The sequence below is a fragment of the Plecotus auritus genome (genome assembly GCF_963455305.1).
Source record: "Plecotus auritus genome assembly, chromosome: 7".
Classification (NCBI taxonomy): domain Eukaryota; kingdom Metazoa; phylum Chordata; class Mammalia; order Chiroptera; family Vespertilionidae; genus Plecotus; species Plecotus auritus.
Window position 1 is genome coordinate 142473170 of NC_137774.1, and position 21910 is coordinate 142495079.

A 21910-nucleotide genomic window follows, 5' to 3' on the forward strand; every position below is an offset into this window, starting at 1 on the left:
GAAACAGTTCTATAGACGACGCCAGCAATTCCCTATTAAGCAATTCTAATTTATTTTCCTTTTCTAAAATTACAAGTCATACCTGTGTTGACCAGTCTAGAAGCAACAAGATTTTCAAGCAGATCATCCATAATAGGTCTCCCATCTTGATAATGCTTTGACAGTCTCCGGAGGGAATCAATGTCCCACACCCAATTTTCAAGCATTTGTGATGGCACTTCTACAAAGTCAGTTTCCACATTTGTTCCACTAAACCGTGCAAAATCAGTCTAGAAAGTAAACATAGAGGTCTTTCTTTAAAAAAAACACACAAAAAACCAACAACAATGGGTGAAAAACAAATAGGTGATGAATTACATATAAAGAAAATTCTCTAAAACTTAAGGCAGAATCAGAGTCAACTGTCCCTTTAAATGAAGGCTTAGAAAACCTTAAAATTAAATGAAAATAAAACACAGCAGCCAAGCAGCATAAAAAATAACCCCTAATACTCTATATTAAAATAATGTTTTATTCTTTTGAATCATAAACAAACATGGAACAATTATCCAGAAATCATAACTGGGGAAAAAAAATCAGGATTTTTCTACTGATTTCTAAACTGATTTTTCTCTACTACTTACATACTCAGGTTTTAATCAAAATCAATTAAAGAGTTAAATTACAACACTACAGACAGATACCCTTTGTGTATGTGTGATGTTTTATGTTCTAAACTTTAAATGAGTGTGTCTAAGAAAACGATGTTTATAAAAAGTCTGAGTTGTACCTCTCAGATTAGGTAGAAGATGTTACCTTAAAATGAGAAGCCAGCCATTGCCCTGGCCATGCATTTTTATTGCTTTTTATTGATTTCAGAGAGGAAGGGAGAGGGAGAGAGGGGCAGAAACATCAATGATGAAAGAGAGTCATTGATCAGCTGCCTCGTGCACCCCCCGCCCTCCTTCCCGGGGATTGAGCTCGAAACCCCGGCAGGTGCCCTGACCGGGAATCGAACCATGACCTCCTGGTTCATAGGTGGACGCTCAGCCACTGAGCCACACTGGCTGGGCAATACAAAACTTTTAAAACAAATTTAAAAAATAGAATGAGATGTCACTTCAGTGGGAGTTAGACTATGTATTAGTTGGCAAGAGGGGTGAGGTAAATGCGGCTAAAGAAAGGAGAAACAAAGAATGTATTCAGAAGTTAAAGCACCCTCTGTGAATGAAAAAGGGGTGCTATAATAAATCAGTGACCGAATGTAACCTCACAGAGTGATTCCTGACTGGGCAGGTCAAGGTGGGTAGTCATGACCCAGGCCTATAACTTCCCTAGTAAAAGGTTCTCTTTGCCTTAAGCAAGCCATGTCCATTGTTTTTGTGTATCTAGGTCAATGCACCTTTGAAATGCCTCTTTTTCAGAACTCTCTGAAAACCACCAACAAGAGAGCACACCATTTTTAACCTGTAATCTAATCATAGAGACTTACTTCCCTCAATTCCAAACGTAAGAACTTCAGAACTGTCATTCGCAGGCAGCATTTGAAACCTTGCTTTCTGGCAAGTCTTCAGTTTGGCTCAAATAAACTCATAAAAATTCTCTCCAGGTTGGGATGTTTCTTACAATGACACCTCGTAAAAATAAAGTACTTCTGAAGCTCTGGCTAAGAGTTAAAAATAAAGGTTTCTGCTGTTGTTGTTGTTTTTAGGGAAAGTTTAGTAAATTGTTGAATCCGATGTCAGAAAAGCTCCTGCGCAGAGAGCTGGGACTTGACTAGAACAGGCTGGTGTTTGTTAACCTTCACACCCTCCAAAGAACTTGGGTAAAATTGCCACTGGCAGCGGGGTTTCAGCATTTTCCCAGCGGGGTCACTGGGGGTTACCCTTCTGTTGTCTTTCCCTGCAACTCTATCTTGCTTCCCTCTTCACAAGCTTTAGATCCCAGTCTTCACTCCCAGTCTTCACTCCCCGACTTCATCATCCCTGCGGCTCTAAAGGGAAGGGGAAGGAAGAGGGACTTAACTACCGGAGAAGGGAGCAGATGGAATGCCGAATCAGCAGCAATAACCATTCTGCTTTTGGCCCAGGGCAGAAGCACAGATGTCAACGCCAACTCACATTCTGCCTTCCTCCCTTTATGCAAAAAATGTTTTGCTTGACTTCCCATTATAATTGTGCTGATCCTAGATATGAAGAGCTGCAAATCCTGAAGGGCCAAAGGAGACTAAAATCACTGGGTTGCTGGAATGGGCCACCTGTGCTAGAGGACATCCCCATAAAAAACGCTTGCAGAGAAAGGGTTCCAGATAACTGAGTATTCTGCCTCTTTTTCATATATAATCTTCTAAAACAAAAGAACTGATCCCACACTGAGATAAAACAAACGTATACAGTAATTATAATAGTCAACATCTATTGAGACTTTACATGTCAGGCATTATGCTAGGTCCTTTTCATGTAGTATCTGATTTAGATTCCAAAACAATTGTATGAAGTAAATACTGTAATCGCCATGTCTGAGATAAGGAAATTGAGGCAGACCGCGATTAACAGTAGAACTAGGATTTGAAACCATGTGGTCTAACTCCAGAACCCGCAATTTTAACCACAAATGCTCTAATGCCTCCCCGTCTTATAGGAAAAAAATGGGAAAAATAGAAGGTTAAGCTATAATGTTAGCTTACACTACAAAATGACTAAGTGTTCTTAAAAGGGATCTAAAGTAGAAAAATCATACCAAATTTGCCTTTATGTGAAGAGTAAGTGTGGTTTCAGTGCACTTCCGTAGAAATCTGACTTCCTCTATGTGCTGGAAAATTTTTCAAAGACCAGACATGAGGCTGATGTGCAAATGCCAGCCTTTGTTACCATCTATTCTGGACTGGTAATCTGTAATTAGAACTGCATAATTTTCTAAAGATTACAGTTTTAAAATAAGTACTAAGAGCAAATAAAAGTAAACTCACACTATCAGCTACCACTAGACAATTTTTTGATTAAAATATAAATTTTGTACATGCTGCTTGTGTGAATATTTTTCAGTCAATATTTGCAGATGAGGGGGGAAATCAACCTCAAATAACAACAAAATGCATGTGTGTATTGGTGGTGGTGATGGTGTTTCAGAGCCTAGAAAAACATGAGCAAATGAATAAGTCATGAGTTAAAATTGAATAAAGTAAGAATTAACACAGTTATGTCATGCAGAGTGGAGAAGAGAAGGCTTATTCTATCTAAAGCCATCTTGCAGTGGGGGAGAGAGCACAGCAAATGAATGAACAGATCAACAATGTCTTCTAAAGAACAAAAGGAAATGTTTGCAAAGAGTAAAAGCTAAAAATAACTCTGCTGCTTACTAATTTCCCGAAAGTCAGTCACCCTGTTTCTCTGTATGCCCTTTGGGCAATATCATTTAAATATTTTTCAAATGAGGAGTACAAAGACCCGACAAAATTCAAAAGCTCAATTTCTAGCAAACAACTAAATCTTTTTTTTTCTTGGTATTTTTTTCTTTTTTTTTAAATTTAATAAATCTTTATTGTTCAGATTATTACAATTGTTCCTCTTTTTCCCCCCCATAGCTCCCCTCCACCCGGTTCCCACCCCACCCTCTGCCCTTACCGCCCCCCCCCCCACTGTCTTCATCCATAGGTGTATGATTTTTGTCCAGTCTCTTCCCACACCCCCACCCCCCTATTCCCCCAAGAATTGTCAGTCCACTCCCTTTCTAGGCCCCTGATTCTATTATATTCACCAGTTTATTCTGTTCATCAGATTTTTTATTCACTTGATTTTTAGATTCATTTGATGATAGACATGTATTTGTTCATAATTTTTATCTTCACCTTTTTCTTCTTCTTCCTCTTCTTAAAGAATACCTTTCAGCATTTCATATAATACTGATTTGGTGGTGATGAACTCCTTTAGCTTTTTCTTATCTGTGAAGCTCTTTATCTGACCTTCAATTCTGAATGATAGCTTTGCTGGGTAGAGTAATCTTGGTTGTAGGTTCTTGCTATTCATCACTTTGAATATTTCTTGCCACTCCCATCTGGCCTGCATAGTTTCTGTTGAGAAATCGGCTGACAATCGTATGGGTGCTCCCTTGTAGGTAATTAACTGTTTTTCTCTTGCTGCTTTTAATATTCTCTCTTTGTCTTTTGCTCTTGGCATTTTAATTATGATGTGTCTTGGTGTGGTCCTCTTTGGATTCCTCTTGTTTGGGGTTCTCTGCGCTTTCTGGACTTGTAAGTCTATTTCTTTCACCAGGTGGGGGAAGTTTTCTGTCATTATTTCTTCAAATAGGTTTTCAGTATCTTGCGCTCTCTCTTCTTCTGGCACCCCCATAATTCGGATGTTGGTACGCTTGAGGTTGTCCCAGAGGCTCCTTACACTATCTTCAAATTTTTGGATTCGTTTTTCTTTGTGCTTTTCTGGTTGAGTGTTTTTTGCTTCTTTGTATTTCAGATCTTCGACTTGATTCTTGGGGTCCTCTAGTCTGCTGTTAGGTCTCTGTATAATATTTTTTATTTCAGTCAGTGTATGTTTAATTTTTAGTTGGTCCTTTTTCATATCCTCGAGGGTCTCGCTAAATTTATCAGCCTTTTCTAGGAAATTCTTGAAAAACCTTATAACCGTGCTTTTGAACTCTATATCCAGTCATTTGCTTTCCTCCATTTCTTTCATTTGTGATCTATTTCTTTGTCTCCGCATTTTGGCTGCTTCCCTGAGTTGGTAGAGTGGCTTTGTGTGCTAGTTGTCCTATAGGGTCCAGTGGCTCAGCCTCCCCCAGTTACCTGAGGTGGACACTTTTGGTGCACCCATTTGTGGACTGTGTGCACAGTCTTGTTGTAGTTAAGTCTTGACTGTTGTTGGTATCACTGGGAGGAATTGACCTCCAGGCCAATTGGCTGTGAGGATCAGCTGTGTCTACAATGGGAGAACTTCTGTGCTGGAGACACCCTTATGAGACAAGACTTGCAAAATTGCAAAAGCTTCTGTGCTCAGCTTTGATGGGGTGGAGTCTCAGGGCGGAGCAGACAGCCTTGGCTTCCCGTCAGCCCTGCCCTATGAGGCCCCTGGGTCTCAGTGTCCCTTGGTAATCGCTGCAAGCACCTCTGAGAGAAAGCCACCCTCAAGTTTCGCCCACTGCTAGGCAGTCCAGTTTCTCCCCGAATGAGTATGAGTTCCCAGAAACTCGCCCGGAGTCGGGAGTTTCCGTCTCCCTCCCGCTTTAGAAAGCCGCCTGTGCATTCAGCAGTCAGTCCTCTCTGTTCACGTGTGCCTCCAGACCTCTGCCTTTCGCAGCTCCCCTGAGTCTCAGTGTGCTTTCTCTTTTCCTGACAGTCCAGTTTCTTCCCGAATGAGTCTTGGTTCCCAGAAACTCACCCAAAACTGGAGTTCAGCGCAGTCGGGAGTTTCCGTCTCCCTCCTGCTTTGGAAAGCCAGCCACGCACTCAGCCGCCCGTGCACTCAGCTGGCCGTCCTCTCCACGCGCACGTGTCTCTGTACCTCAGCCTTTTGCAGCTCCTCTGAGTCACAATGTGCTTTCCTCTTTCCTTCTAGTTGTAGAATTTCCACTCAGACAGCTTTCCTGTGGTTCTGGATGGTGTCCGTTTTTGTCTTTTAGTTGTAGTTTTGATATTGTTGTGTGAGGCAGCAGTTTAGGTGTTTACCTATGCCGCCATCTTGGTTTCTCCCAAACAACTAAATCTTAAAGAGAAAGGCATCCACATGGTCTGTGTACACACAGAAATGGCAGGCAAGTCTTAGGATCCAGCAGCCTGATGGGGGCTGGACATGCAAAACAGCGAGTCTGCTGAGTTATTACTCATTGTGGAGGAGCTAGCAAATACCATTCCCAGTTGTAAACTGTGCGTTCCAAAGCACCCTAAAAAGTACTTTACATGGTTTTCAACATGAACAACTTGAAGGTGTTGAATATATTAATGTATGAGCCATAGTAACTACTGACGCTAATATTCTTCCCAGATAAAGCAGAGTATTATAAAATAAACACAAAATCACCAAAGTAACAAATGATTTTTGCAGATGACACTTCTAAAAGTTTAAGGCATTACTGCTGCAGGAAATATTTTTATGATAAAAACCTAGAAAAACAATGTAAACTTAGATTCCTATTTGTTTAGAGGTACTTGAGAAAAAAAAGGTTGCCTAAAACTATGAGATTTTTCTTTATTATCCTTATAAAAATACAATAAGATGCCTAAAATATACTCCATTACAGGTTTTTATAATAGACTAGAGGCCTAGTGCACAAAATTTGTGCACAGGTAGGGTCCCTAGTGGCTGCCAGCTGGCGCCTCCCTTCCCCAGCTGCTGGCCAGGGCCTCCTTTCATTACACGCTGCCCCCTGGTGGTCAGCGAATGTCACAGTAAGCGATCGAACTCCTGGTTGGTCGAACTCCCGAGGGGATACTTTGCATATCAAGCTTTTATATATACAGATGACTTGGTGCTGTACATAGTAACTTCTTGCCCTGGCTGAGTAGCTCAGTTGCTTGGAGCATCATCCTGATACACCAAGGTTGCAGGTTTAATCTCAGGTCAGGGTACATACAAGTAGCAACCAATGAATGCATCAATACGTGGAACAGCAAATTGACGCTTCTCTCTCTCTCTCTCTCTCAAATCAATCAATTAAAAAAAAAAGAGTAACTTCTCAATTTATACAACACAGTGAGAGCTGGAGCAAAATTATATAAACTAAAGCTCCAAAACTTATGTGAGCTTTTGTTATATCTAAAGATCAAAGTCCTGCCCTAGCTGGTTTGGTTCAGTGGATAGAGCGTTGGCCTGCAGACTGAAGAGTCCCATGTTCGATTCCGGTCAAGGGCACATGACTGGGTTGTGGACTCAATCCCCAGTAGGGGGCATGCAGGAGGCAGCTGATCAATGATTCTCTCTCATCATTGATGTTTCTATCTCTCCCTCTCCATTCCTCTCTGAAATCAATAAAAATATTTTAAAAAATATATACTTAAAAAATTAATAATAAAGACCAAAGTCCTATAGGATTTTTCTAATTAAGAGACCAGTTGCTTTTAGTGGTTACAACTAGTGTTATTTTCATGATAGTAAACCCCAACTCAAAGAAAAGGCATTTGTTGAAATCAGTACGTGTATTGTGTTTAGGAAAATGAAAAGGCCTCAGGAGAACTGACCTTGGCTGTCTGGGTGATCCCTTATGAATTCTTAGTGGTCATTCCATATCCTGACCTGTTTAATCTACCTCTAAACCCAGGGATGATGGAGATGTTTATAAAACAAGGCATTAGAAAAAGCTAAGTGCTACTGTTTCCTAGGCTTTGCCATAAATAAGAGAGTTAAAGGTCATACTTTCAACTTTATGTATACCTAGAAATCACTGGAATAATAGTAATAGAACCTGAACAACGCTGTTAACTTTTTTTTTTTTTTTTTTAAATAAATCTTTATTCAGATTATTACAATTATTTCTCCTTTTTCCCTCCATAGCTCCCCTCCACCCCTTTCCCACCCCACCTTCTGCCCTTACCTCCCCCCCACTGTCCTCATCCATAGGTGTATGATTTTGTCCATTCTCTTCATGAACCCCCCCATACCCCTTTCCCCCTGAGAATTATCAGCCCACTCCCTTTCTATGCCCCTGATTCTATTATATTCACCAGATTATTCTGCTCCTCAGGTTTTTAATTCACTTGATTTTTAGGTTGGCTTGTTGATAGATATGTATTTGTTGTTCATAATTTTTTCTCTTTACTTTTTTCTTCTTCCTCTTCTTTAAGAATACCTTTCAGCATTTCATATAGTACTGGTTTGGTGGTGATGAACTCCTTCAGCTTTTTCTTATCTGTGAAGCTCTTTATCTGCCCTTCAATTCTGAATGATAGCTTTGCTGGGTAGAGTAATCTTGGTTGTAGGTTCTTGCTATTCATCACATTGAAAATTTCTTGCCACTCCCATCTGGCCTGCATAGTTTCTGTTGAGAAGTCAGCTGACAGTCGTATGGGTGCTCCCTTGTAGGTAATTAACTGTTTTTCTCTTGCTGCTTTTAATATTCTCTCTTTGTCTTTTGCTCTTGGCATTTTAATTATGATGTGTCTTGGTGTGGTCCTCTTTGGATTCCTTTTGTTTGGGGTTCTGTGGGCTTCCTGGACTTGTAAGTCTATTTCTTTCACCAGGTGGGGGAAGTTTTCGGTCATTATTTCTTCAAATAGGTTTTCAGTATCTTGCTCTCTCTCTTCTTCTGGCACCCCCATAATTCTGATGTTGGTACGCTTGAAGTTGTCCCAGAGTCTTCTTACATTATCTTCAACTTTTTGGATTTTTTTTTTTGCTTTTTGCTTTTTCGGTTGAGTGTTTTTTGCTTCTTTGTATTTCAATTCTTTGACTTGATTCTTGTGTTCCTCTATTCTGTTTCTGGGTCTCTGTATAATATTTTTTATTTCAGTCAGTGTATGTTTAATTTCTAGTTGGTCCTTTTTCATATCTTCGAGGGTCTCGTTATATTTATCGGCCTTTTCTAGGATATTCTTAAAAAGTCTTATAACGGTGGTTTTGAATTCTATATCCAGTCGTTTGTTTTCCTCCATTTCTTTCGTTTGTGATCTGATTCTTTGACCCCGCATTTTCACTGGATCCCTGAGTTGGTAAGGTAGATATTTGTGCTAGGTTTCCAATATGGCCCAGTGGGTCTGCTTCCCCAGTTAACCTGAGGTGGACACTCTTGGTGCACCCCTTTGTGGACTGTGTGTACAGCCTTGTTGTAATTAAGTCTTTATTGTTGTTGGTATCACTGGGAAGAATTGACCTCCGGGCCAGTTGGCTGTAAGGATCAGCTGTGTCTATGCTGGGAGAAGCCCGGTGCTGGAGACAGCCTTATAGGATTAGACTTGCCAAATTGCAATAGCCTCTGTGCTCAGCTTGGATGGGGTGGAGTCTCAGTCTTGGCTTCCTGTCAGCCCCGCCCCTGCGCGCATGTGCGCTTTCAGTCCTCCGCCTTCCCCAGCTCGAGTCTCCGCCTGAGAGTCCAGACTCCCCCCACAAGAGCGTGAGTCCCCAGGGGCTCGCCTGGAACTGGGGTTCACTGCAGTCAGAACTGGGGCTCGGTGCAGTCAGAATCCTCTGACTCCCCTCCACTAGGGAAAGCCTGTGGCAACCCCCGCAGCCTTTGTGCGCACCGGCGCGGCGCGTGTGCGCACTTTCAGTCCTCCGCCTTCCCCGGCTCCTGAGTCTCCGCCCGAGAGTCCAGACTCCCCCTACAAGAGCGTGGGTCCCCAGGGGCTCGCCTGGAACCGGGGTTCACTGCAGTCAGAACTGGGGCTCAGTCAGGATCCTCTGACTCCCTTTCACTAGGGAAAGCCTATGGCTACCTCCGCAGCCTTTGTGCGCACTGGCCCGTGTGCGCCTTCAGACTTCTGCCTTTCCCAGCTCGCGGTCCGACGCTTCCTTCCCCCTTCCGCCAGAGGAAGTCAGCCAAGCTCTCAGCCGCCCTTCCTCTCTGCGCGCACAAAGCCCCTTTGCCGTACCTCCAATTCTCTGTGAGCTTTTCTCCTTCCTTCTAGTTGTAGAATTTTCACTCAGCCTGCTTTCCTGTGGTTCTGGATGGTGTCCGTTCTGTCTTTTAGTTGTAGTTTTGAAATTGTTGTGCGAGGCAGCAGTTTAGGTGTTTACCTATGCCGCCATCTTGGTTTCTTCTCAATGCTGTTAACTTTCTTATTAATCCTCACAACAGCCCATAGTTCAACAGCTCAGTATTACCACATCATTTTAAAGCCATATGAAACAACACATAATCTGCAGGAATCTTGAAAACTTCATCTTAAATTCACAGGCTTACTCCCAAACTGGCTATACTTCCTGACCACTAATTCTTATATTGAAACTGCTTTTTTTAAAGATATAAACAAATATAAGTACTATTCAAACTCACATGCTAAGAAGGTTGGGGAACATGCATACATTATACACCACTCTACCTCCAGAATCCAGCACATGCCCAGAAAGTTGTTGATGCTCAATAAATATTTGTGAAATGAATGAAGCTGTGGGAATGTTTCTGTATGAAGACCCAAACTTAAACAGCTCTCAGAGACTTTCTCTTATTATCATGCTTGATGTGACCTCTTAGCCTCCGACCTAACATCATCTCACTACTCTGTCTTCTTTCTTGCTTTTTAAAAAAATTTATCTTTATTGTTGGAAGTACCGCAGATGTCCCCATCTGTCTTTCTTCAATACTTAATATTTGCATCATTTAATAATATTGTTAATTTTTAAAAAATTGCATCACACGTCCTCCAACTAAACTCTAAACATTCAAGATACTTTTCCCCCCCTTTTCAACATCATCCTGCCATATCTAGTATATGAGACATAAGAGATAATAACTTTGTCTCTAAGGTAACTAAACATTTCTCTTTTAAACCATTTTCTAATTATTTAAAAAGAAACACAGAAAAAATACAGTAAGTAATAGCTTGTCTCCAAGCAAAATAAATAATGCAAAGATCATCACATTTGGTTTGTGACTTTAGCATTTATTCTATGTATATATGTGAATATGTATTATATATAAACAAATGAACACACAACTAAATAAAATAACAAAAATGAGATCCTGAACGAAATCACTTCTAACACTGATGTTGGAAACTATAGGTTGGGGGTAGGGAGCAAAGAATACAAGTTTGTTGATAGATGTTCACTGTATTATCAGGATTGAAACCTAAGAGGTCCACTTGCACAGAAGAATATGTGGAACTAGATAAACTCATTTATTCTACACAAGCTTACATGAGACTGATTTAGAGGAAGTGCCATTCAAGAAATGTAGAAGAAAAAGTTCTTCCAACAGAATACATAGTTGGGATACCAAATTCAGACATAACATAGCTTCTCTAGTACATGGGTTGAGATCACAGAGAATGGTTAGTTATAGGCAATAGAATGTAGAGCCTGGACAGTCAGATCCCGGGTGAATCATTTAACTCTTCAAGTCTCAGTTTTTTCCACTTGGAAATGGGGAAAATAATTGTATGATGGCATAATAATAGGAGCAGATTGGTAAATCTACTTCAGAGAATACTGTAAGGACAAAATTAACGAATGGGTGTAAAACACTGAGTATACATAGTGCTTGGCACATGGAAAGCGCTAAGTACATCCTGGCTGCTATTATACTTCTTAGCCTGCCCAGGTTGCCTGATCAGGATGGTCTTGGCTGGTCTGACCAAGCTTGTCCTAGGCTTCTTCCAAGTATCTATCCCTTGGTGCTAATGCTGAAGATAACACACACACATTTCTCTTCAGCGAATCTTCTACCACTCCCAATACTCTAACTGCCCATTCTACTCCAGCTTCAGGAATCAAACTTCTAAGTAGGCAATAATCATTAAAACAAAACAAAACAAAACCAGACAGAAACCCAATGGTCTCCAATCACCTTCCACAGTTCCTCACCCCAAATCTACTGAGGGTGAGCATTTGTGAATTCTCTTTAACCCTAAGTGGCTGTACTTTTCTTCATGGCAACTCCCTTTCTCCCCTCTTAAATGATGACTTGTGTGCTACTTATCGACCCCAAAAGCTCTGAATTATATAGAAGCACAGTTACAAGAATACTTCAAATATGTATGGCACTTTATGCTTTCCCAAGTACCTTTTCACACATCATTTAATCTCTCACCAGCACCCCAGGGAAGTAGGTATGAGTATTGTTGTTGTCCTCATTTTATAAATAAGAAAAATGAAACAGCTCAAGGAGGTCGAATAACTTGCCAAAGTCACAGAGTCAGATCCGCAAACACATAGCCGATTTTTTAAAAAAATATATTTTTATTGATTTTAGGAAGGGAGAGATAGAAACATCAGTGATGAGAGAGAATCATTGTTTGGCTTTCTCCTGCATGCCCCTTACTGGGGATTGAGCCCGCAACCCAGGCATGTGCCCTTGGCTGGAATCAAACCTGGGACCCTTCAGTCCGCAGGCCGACGCTCTATCCACTGAGCCAAACCGGCTAGGGCTAGACGATTTTTTTTTTAACATGGACGATTTTAATCTAGTGATCTTGTAACACTACTGTACCTTCCGGACTCACACAGGATTCATCTATTTACAACTGTGTCTAACTAAATACACATAAAGCAGACAAGATGCCCATTAGTCTTTCAACCAAATTAACCATTTATTTAAAAATCTCATAATTTGAGGTTTTTCTGCCCTTCCACCCCTTTTATTTTTAATTAACAAAACTTTGTGATTCTGAGGTGTTGCTTTAAAATATCTCTTGGTCCAAAAATGATTAATGCTTTTAACTCATGAGCCCTCATGGGCATCGCAAGGGAGGCTGTAGGAAGCATGGCTGCTCTTGTCTTCGTAAGTTCAAAAGGCCATTGATTACTGAGAGCCAGGCCACAATAAAGCTGTGAAACAGGAACAGACACTAGAGATACCACCTCTTGATTGCTATCTTCAAAATTACCTCCCAGGCCATGTAAACACAGGAAGACAGGAGTGAAACTCATCTCCTGAATGATGACATGGCAGACAGATGGAACTAGTACGTCTACATGTTTGAAACTGGATGTTCCTGCTGACATATTTAAATATCCTTGTGACAAGCTCCAGTGAGCTCGGCTGGTCATCAAACTTACAAACTGCCACAGGGGAGAACTCAAACAATGAGCTGCCACAGCTCAAATCCAATCTACTAAGTATGTATGGCACATTTTTAAATTCACAATATGTTTCTTAGATAAGCCAGAAGTATTTTACTGAACATGAAAGCTATTAAACTCCTTCACTAATATCCAGGTCAGGTCAGTACAAAAGGTTTTGAAATTTTATAAAGCTGCAAATACATGGATCTGTGCCTATACTTTTAAGACAAAAGTAGTGGTCACTGATTCCAAATATGATTACCTTAGAAATTCTTAAAATGTTATAGGACATTTGAAAGGATTAATAGACAAATAAGAGATTTGTCAAAGATAGTCTCGTGAGGAGGTGACCAAGCAAGAGATTGTACTAACATCTGTTTGACACATTTTATGTTCATGAATGAGGTAAGGCAAACTCTAAGACTTGAATATATCTACTATTTCACAAGACACCACACTGATGGAATAAACAAACAAACAAAATATTTTAGTTACAAGTCAAACAGCTCTAAGATCACATAGTATAAAGGTATATTTTCAGTAGTAATGTGGCCATCTCAAAGGATCAAAAATAATATAGATCATGAAAATAGAGTTGTGGAGAACTAACTGTACTAGGAATATGTGGTAAGCATATGATATTAAGATTAAAAGAGCTCTGTGTCTGAAAACAAGGACATGCATCAACAGCGTTGAAAATCCTTTTTGAGGATCACTATTATTTTAATAAATGTGATTAGGATACCAAATTACTTCCTTGTGAGATCATTAGCTGATAATTACATCCAAATAAGGAGGAAGCTGCTATAAACTCAGGAGTTCTTTACTTGGAATCCATCATGCTCTGGGCTTCTAGTTTTCTGTGAGCCCTTTGGAATTCCACGTAAAAATTTGAGTGTATGAGTGTAAGTGTATTTTTCCAGAAGAGTATCCACAGCTTAAATCAGATTTTTTATAGGTTCCTGAGAGCCTCCAAAGTTAAAATCTACTGTTCTAAAAGCAGGCCACTGTATAAGTACATAACTAGAAGTTAGAGAACCTAAGTAATGTCCCATAAGTCTGAAATTAAAAAAAGTTTTTCACTTTCCTAAATTACTCATAAAAGTACTTGCTATCATAAAAGTACTTTTATGAGTAATTTAAATATATCCTAATTAAATAAATCATCAGCTATAGAATGGACATCGATGGAAAATAAGTATTTCAGGAATCTGACTGCTGTGAAAATAGACTCTAAAAGTATCTAAGAAAGAAAATTTAGGTTATTCTGAAAGATTTAATTTCCTTAGATTAAACAAAGGATAGAAATGGTTATATTATGTCAGGACTTATTTATCTGAACAGATTCATACTCTATTCCCGTTTGTTTGTTTTTAAATAAAACATGGAAGCACCAGGACGTAGTATTTTAGAAATGAGTAGCTACATTTTTGGTTCTTGCAATAATTAGGGGCTCCTCTGGGGGTTACTGCACATGTTAGGACCACAAAAATTGTCCCCTACTCTGCACGTCTTATATTTCTTGCTGGAATTCAAATAAATGAAAAATCTAGAATGAAGAACCTAGAAACTAACTCCCTTGCACATATTTTTGCAAAGTCCTTTTTATACACTTTTAATTTTCAAGGCACTAACTACTGGGATCAACTCTGTAAATCCAAGTAAGATTTCTTTTTCATTTGGAATTTTCCTAAGAGGTGTTCACCGTTTTGGGAAATCATGTCACCTTTGGTGCTACGGACTGAATGTTTGTTCCCTCCCCAAATCAATATGTTGAAACCTCAATACGATGATAGTAGGTGGGGCTTTGGGGAGGTGAGTAGCTCATGAAGGTGGAACCCTCATGCACTGGACCAGTGTCTTTATAAAGGAGGCCCACGGAGATCCCTCACCCTTTCTACCATGTGAGGACACAGTGAGAAGGCACCATCTATAAACCAGATGGCAGGTCCTCACCAGACATCTTGATCTTGGGACTTGCAGCCTCTAGAAGTATGAGAAATTTCTGTTGTTTATAAGCTACCTGGTCTATGGTATTGTTACAACAACATGAACTAAGACAATGGCAATACCACTTTTTGACTCCAGCTGACAAACCACTTATGTCAATCTGTAGTTTTTGCCGTTGGATTCAGGGTTATTCACATATAGCGCAAATCCATGAATACTTTATTATGTCTTAGTACATAGCCATCCTAAGGCATTACCATTTAAAAGCCATTTAAAAAAATCTTTCTTTTAATGAGGAAATCTATTACATCAATTATAAAAATTCTCTGTATGGATAAAGGCTGTTAGGGAAAAACTAATAAAATCCAAATAAAGTGTGGAGTTTAGTTAAGCATACTGTATCAATGTTGGCTTCCTGACACGTGTGCTATATAGTAAAGTAAGATGTTAACAGTAGGAGAATCAGGGTAAAGGGCACTTGGGCAATTTTTGTACTATCTTTGCAACTTTTCTATAGATCTAAAACTATTCTAATAAAGAGATTATTTTAAAAAGTTTTCTTTTAGAGCCCGGCTGGTGTGCTCAGTGGTTTTGCGTTGACCTGTGAACCGGGAGATCAGGTTCCATTCCGTCAGGGCATATGCCCGAGTTGTGGGCTCGATCCCCACTGGGGGTCGTGCAGGAGGCAGCCGATCAATGATTCTCTCTCATCATTAATGTTTCTATCTCTCCCCCTCTCCCTTCCTTTCTGAAATAAACAAACAAACAAACAAACAAATATATATATATATATATATATATATTTTAAGTTTTCCTTTAGAGCTATATAGAGATTTCAAATTGGAAAACTATCCCTCCATCTCTGTTAACATGCGGTTTTTATGTTATTTTATGAGTTTATTTGAGCCAAATTGAAAACTTATGCTGGGGAGCAAGATCTCAAATGCTCCAACATCAGCTTTTTAAACTGTTAGATTGAACAACTGAACTAGATGTTTTCATATGTCAATAACAGTGGAATTATCAGCAAGTTCATATGGTTTTTTCTAGGACAATATTGGCCTAGTTTATTGGACTGCATTATCAAGTTGAGAATAAGGGTAATTTTCATTTGTAGAAACAAAGAAAAGTCAGTTGCAATCCATTATATACACACACACACACACACACACACACACACACACCCTCTCTGGCAAAGTCTCCCCATGGTTATACTACATGATCTATGATTTTAATTTGAGGCTAGTAAAGAAAGGTATTACAAAATATTTATTATTTAAAAAGGAGCAAAGAGTCTGAGATAGTGGAAAACCACAAGCAGAGTATCTGTAACCCTTCCTTAATGACAGTCTTCTTTCTTTTTCCAGAGGGTGGTATTCAGTGAATGCTTTCATCAGTGAATCCACCTTCAAGTAAAAATATGCTGTGAAACAGAACCCAATCAGAAAAATTTTGTGTTTTTGCAGGAGGCCTGTGAAATTCTTGAACATGCTCAGCTTCTGAAAAACATGTTAAGGGGGAAACCCGACTGCAGTGAGAAAAAACATCTGAAGAAGCACTTGGCACTCACCTGGGCACAAATCTGATGCATGACATGACCGAATTCATGGAAGTACGTCCTCACCTCATCGTGCCTCAGGAGAGAGGGACGACCTGCGAGGGGCTGTGAGAAGTTCACCACAAGGGCTGCCACCGACATCATGCGGCTCCCGTCGGGGAGGAGGCAGCCAGGCTGGAGACCAAAGCAGGCTGCGTGGTTGTACTTCCCTTCCCTGGGAACCAGAAGCGCCATCTGTGAGATAGGAACACCCTTCTCTAACAACATTTCCCTGGCCCCTCTCAGTCATTAAGTCATATTTGATACATATTTGGTAGAAGATGCTTCAAAACATTCAATTCACCTCTTAGAAAGTAGATCAACATTGTATTAAAATGGAAAGACTAAAACTAAACATACAAAAACCCACTATCACGTCATGTGAGTTATTACTCCAAGGTTTCTTTTGTTGAAAAATCTTAACATCAGAACTAAGAATATGTACCACACCTAGTGTATGGCTGCATGTCCAACTTATTTTATTTGTTTACTTATTTTGTTGAATTTATTGGGGTGACATTGGTTAATAAAATTTATTAGGCTTCAGGTGAACAATTCTATAACACATCATCTGTATATTGTATTGTGTGTTCACCATCCCATTACATGTCCAACTTATGAGCTCCTGCTTTTCATCTTCGAAGGTGGAGTTACAATTTATTAACCAATGTCACCCCAATAAATGCAATAAAAAAATGGAGTCATTAAACACTAAATAGTGTTGAAGAAATCTGAGATACAAGGTACAGTTTGATTCATGAGGTAGTTTTCCTTTAAAAATAGAATTGATAAAAACCAAATTCCATACAGTGAGATTGTTCTTTTTATTCAAGGAGGGAAGAATCAGTGTTCACAATTAAATGAGCTCCCTTGATAAACTTCACAAATCTTTTTAAAATAGAATGCTTTTAGTTAGCCTGGGGAAAAGCATGAATTATACGATACAGTTGACTATTCTTAGACAATGAGGTATCAGTGAGGGTCTCTCCAAAAGCTAATGGCCATTAGACTTTATTCTAGGATCAGGTTTCCTCCTTTTTTTTTTTTTTTTTTTTTTTTTTTTTGCTAGGAGGCTAACAGGACTTTCAGGTTTGGGTGAAATTTTTAATTTTATTTGTATGTATTTTTCTGTATTATCTTTCTTGGTGACTCATTCCTCTCGGGCTTTTTCTTGCTGATGCTATTGAAGTTTTTAAAAACACACATTTATCTTTTTCCAGCTACTTGTTATAATGTATAAAGGGCATTTATTGCTAGAAAGGGCATTTATTGCTCATATAGTTACAACAATAACATGCTGGACAAGCTGCAAATCACAACTTTTCTTGAATCCTTCAGAAAGCAGAGGTCAAATGGAAATCAACTAACATACAATCTAAGACAGGTGCCCCCAAAGAGAGAAAGAAAGGAAACTTCAAGCAACTAAAAACAAACCAACCTGGATTAGTATTCCCATGTTATAGGACCTGTAATATTGGTTACTAAACTGAGGCACAGAAACATTAAGAACCTGTCTATCAAGGAATGGAGCCAGACATTCTGGCTTCAGAGCCCACATCTTTAATCCCTTTACTAAAACCGCACAAGAGATCTATGGAAGACAATAGTGATAATCTGGATACGAGTTGAATCCCTAAGTCTCTTCCAACAATATGGTCATCAGTACCTTGGATAGAGGTCCAAGTAGAACTGTCCCAATACTTCTCCCGTGGCTTTATCCTTCACAGTGTAGAGTGTAACGTTTTTATTCCACACATGAGCACCTGACACTTGCTCGAATGAGAGTCCCAACAACTCCTGGTATATGTTCAGCAAGCCTTCAGTGACCACCTCAATTGGGAAGTATTCCTTGAGGATCTCTTGGTCTATGGAGTACTTGAGTTCTTCTGTTTGAGTCATGTAATAATGCAGATCCCAGGCATTGATTTTCCCATCATATTCAAAACCTCTCTCCTCACATTCCTTTTTCTTCAAATTCAAAATAAACTCTCGTTCTGCCTCACCCAAAGGTTTTAATTTCTGGCTTAAATCATCTGTGAGGGAAGGGGGAAAAGTCAATGATCTATTGCTCTTAGGAGCAAGCATGTTCACACATACCTGTGCTTCAGCATGTGCTTTCTATAGAGGGAGAGTGGTAGGAAGGGAAGGAAAAGAAAGCAGACTCTATTATGATAGCACTGTTGTTCTCTTTAAGGTAATTTATTTTATGTCTCCTCACCCCTTTTTCCTTTAGCACCACCCAAACCAGGCCATGACTTCCTCACAGCATCAACAAAACTGAATTTTGCCTCAGGGAACTCTGACTCAAAAATGTTCTAATTCAGGGGAAAAAGGAATAGTGAAACTAAAATCATATACATGATTATTCTTCAAGAAGATTAGGCTCCTCAGAAAGGCAGGGGAAATAAATCAGATGTGACTTGTGACTAGTATTACCAAAAATTGCTCAATGCCTTTGATGGCCATGGGTTTAGTATATTTCACTACCCATTTCCTGTGAAGAAGGACTATTTGGACACAGTAATTCCACTTTTTAGATGGATACCACAATTTATATACTGTGGTCTATTTTGGACTATTTTACTGTATTTGGCTCAATGAATATGCTCTTATTATGTATGAATTCCTCACAATCTGTTACGTATATAAGATAAACATGTGTTTGGCTCTGCAAGGGACATGGAAATTGTGAGGTGAAGGCAAGAGCCCAAGGAATGAGGTGAAGAAAAAGCAGGAAACTCCTAGAAGATACAAGAGATAACTCTGAGTGGGACCGCCAGAGAATATGAAAGTACAGGTAGCAAGAGGACAACCCAGATGGGCATATGCCAATTCCAAGTGAGAGGGAAATGACTTTAAAGAAATTAAGTTAATCAGGTAGTTCTTAAGGAAACTTTTCAGTATATGCAGTTACAACTAAAGAAAACATTTTCATCAAAATTGTTAACTCCTTGAGCCATTTTCTATATAACATGCATCAGGATATATGGCAATTACCTGTTCACATCTCTGTTATTTCCACTCAGGGAAAGTTCACTGAGAAAAGAACCTCATTTTATTCCTTATTATGGTTTACCATTTAGAATACTGCCTAATGCAGAATAGTGATTTCCTAAATGTCTCATGAATGAATAAATCAATTATATAATAACAAATAACTACCATTTATGGTGCATCTGCTACATGTCATATCTGATGCCAGAATATACATTAGTAATGCCAGGTGTGGCCATTTAAGAGATAGAGAAGTAAATCTTGGGCTAAAGGCTGATTTTTAAGACATTAGTAATCTCTAACTCAGTTAAGCTAATGAAAAAATACCAAAGTAACAGATTACATACTTTGACTAGTTGTTAAAGGTGAATAAAGTCTGAAAGGGGTCAATGAGCAAAGTTAAAAAGGTATAAACACCGATTTTTATTGTTAGAAAAGATTACAATAAAAATTGGTGTTTATACTTGGTTGTTATTCAACCACTTTCACTAAGATGAGAGAGAAAAACAGAGTGACTCTTGGAGTAGTGGCACCTTGGTTGAGATAGAGATGGGAAGAGTGATAGAGTACCAGTGACTCAATATCATGGAATAAGAACCATGGTTTTAAAAAGATTAGTGGAAGTGGTTTTAAATAAATGTGAATATAGTTATTAGATAATAGTTTGATGCATATTTATATTGCTTTTGTATATAGTAAGTGGCTTCTAGAATATAAAATGTTTATTTTTTGGGTTTGTAATGTTTTATTTTCATTTATGTCACATTTGTCAGCTTATTTCATATGAATTCATAAGTAGCTACACTATAACTACAATCACCAAATAGCAGCAAACAAAGCCAATAAGCTAATACTTGCTGTTAGGACCCTAGATGTTTTGTTAGACATTAGACATAAAAATCCCAATCAAGACACAATACAGAATGAAGCAAGGATTATCATAGTAATATAGACATGAGCGACCCTTAGGACCAAGCACAGTATCTAATATATAGTAGGTGATCAACAAATTTCTCTTGAATGAATAAAAAATAGGATGTCCTCAAAAGCATATTAGAGTGTAAGGGCCCTCTGTCAAGTGGGTGTCATGCAGCAAAACAGTCACGGAAACGGAAACACAGAACTCATAAATAAACTAAGAAGACCTAACCCAGGAAGGCTGTTACACGGCGTGTGCTCTTCGCAGTGTTCATTTCAAGGACAAAGTCAGCATGTGTGCTATAGCCAAGTAGCTTGGCCACTCTGGCCCGCAGTGGGAGTAGTTGCTGTAGAATTTTGGTGTTTTCCTAGTAATAAACAATAACAACAAAAACAAACATTAATAATTAATTGGATAAAAATAATTAATTGGATCCAAAGCACTGAAAGAGTTATTACATTTATTTTCAGGTTAGTAAAACTGTCAAATATTTTTAGACCATCTCAACTTCTAATAAATTATTTCATTTCAGTGTTAGACTTTTTTTAAAATTCCCGATCCAACTATATTTCTGAATTAACTGACTTTTTCAACCCAAAAGATAGTTATGAGGTTGTTTTTTTTGTTTCTGTTTTTTGTTTTTTAGTTATGAGGTCTTAATAAAATTTTAGGTACTGTAAACTTAGAGTGAAAATGTATTCTTAAGGACTAGAGTGAAGCCACATTTAGTCTCACTGACAAGACTGTACCACATATTGGTACCTAAATTGTTTTTTCATTATGGTAGCATATATATAACACAAAATTTGCCACTTTAACTTCATTATAATAGCCATACTAATACCCTATTTTTTAAACAATAGTCTGGCTATTATTAAAAAAAAACACACAGAAAATAGTAAGCGTTGACGAGGATGAGGAAAATTTGGAATCTTTGTGCATTACTGATGGGAATGTCAAAGGGTGCAGCTGCTGTGGAAAACAGTACTGGGATTCCTCAAAAAAAAAAAAAATACAGAGAATTACCATATGATCCAGCAATTCCACTTGCGGGTATAGATCCCAAAAAGGTGGAAACAAGGACTCAAACAGATATTTGTCCCACCATGTTCACTACGGCATTATGTGAATAACAGCCACGTGGTGGAAGCAACCCAAATGTCCAGCAGTGGATAAATGGATAAAGAAAATGTGGTATATAATAAAATATGATTCAGCCTTAAAAAGAGCTTTTGATACATGCTAAAACATGGATAAAACTTGAGGATGTATGGTGGTGATGGTTGCACAACAACGTGAATATATTTAATGCCACAGAACTCTACACTTAAAAATATTTCAGGGATTTTTCTCAAATTATTACAAACATTTTCTATATTATATTTGTATTAAGAATACAAATAATAATAGTCTTATCTCCAGGCTTTTACATCCTTCCCAACTGAAACTTTGTACCTATTAAATACTAATCCCCATTCCCCATACCCCCAGCCCCTGGCATCCATCATTCTACTTTCTGTCTCTATGAATTTGACTACTCTAGGAACCCCATGTAAGTGGAATCATACAATATTTGTCCTTTTGTGTCTGGCTTATTTCACTTAGCATAACACTTTTAAAAAAATAAAAGAAAAAGTAAATAGACATTGAAGTCAAAGAACTACTACTCCCAATGATTAAATCAGCAATTTTTTAATAGACATGTTTCTAAGGAAGATCACACACCACAGTCAGTCTATTTAGGTTCCAAATTTTGCTCCACCACTTACTAGTTGTCTGACTGTTGACAAGTCCCTTGTTATTTTC

The 21910-nt window shown here is 38.7% G+C and overlaps 1 protein-coding gene across 3 annotated transcripts in view; it reads right to left on the bottom strand.

Moving 5' to 3' along the window:
- Positions 1–21910, bottom strand: part of NLN (neurolysin) — a 99461-nt gene that overhangs the window by 12847 nt on the left and 64704 nt on the right. For all 3 annotated transcript variants that reach the window (XM_080681406.1, XM_080681405.1, XM_080681407.1), the window contains 4 exons: positions 20336–20471; positions 17858–18224; positions 16165–16366; positions 83–269 (listed from right to left, as the gene is read on the bottom strand). In XM_080681406.1, coding sequence (XP_080537532.1) covers positions 83–269; positions 16165–16366; positions 17858–18224; positions 20336–20471 — 892 coding nt within the window. The remainder of the gene's footprint in view (positions 1–82; positions 270–16164; positions 16367–17857; positions 18225–20335; positions 20472–21910) is intronic.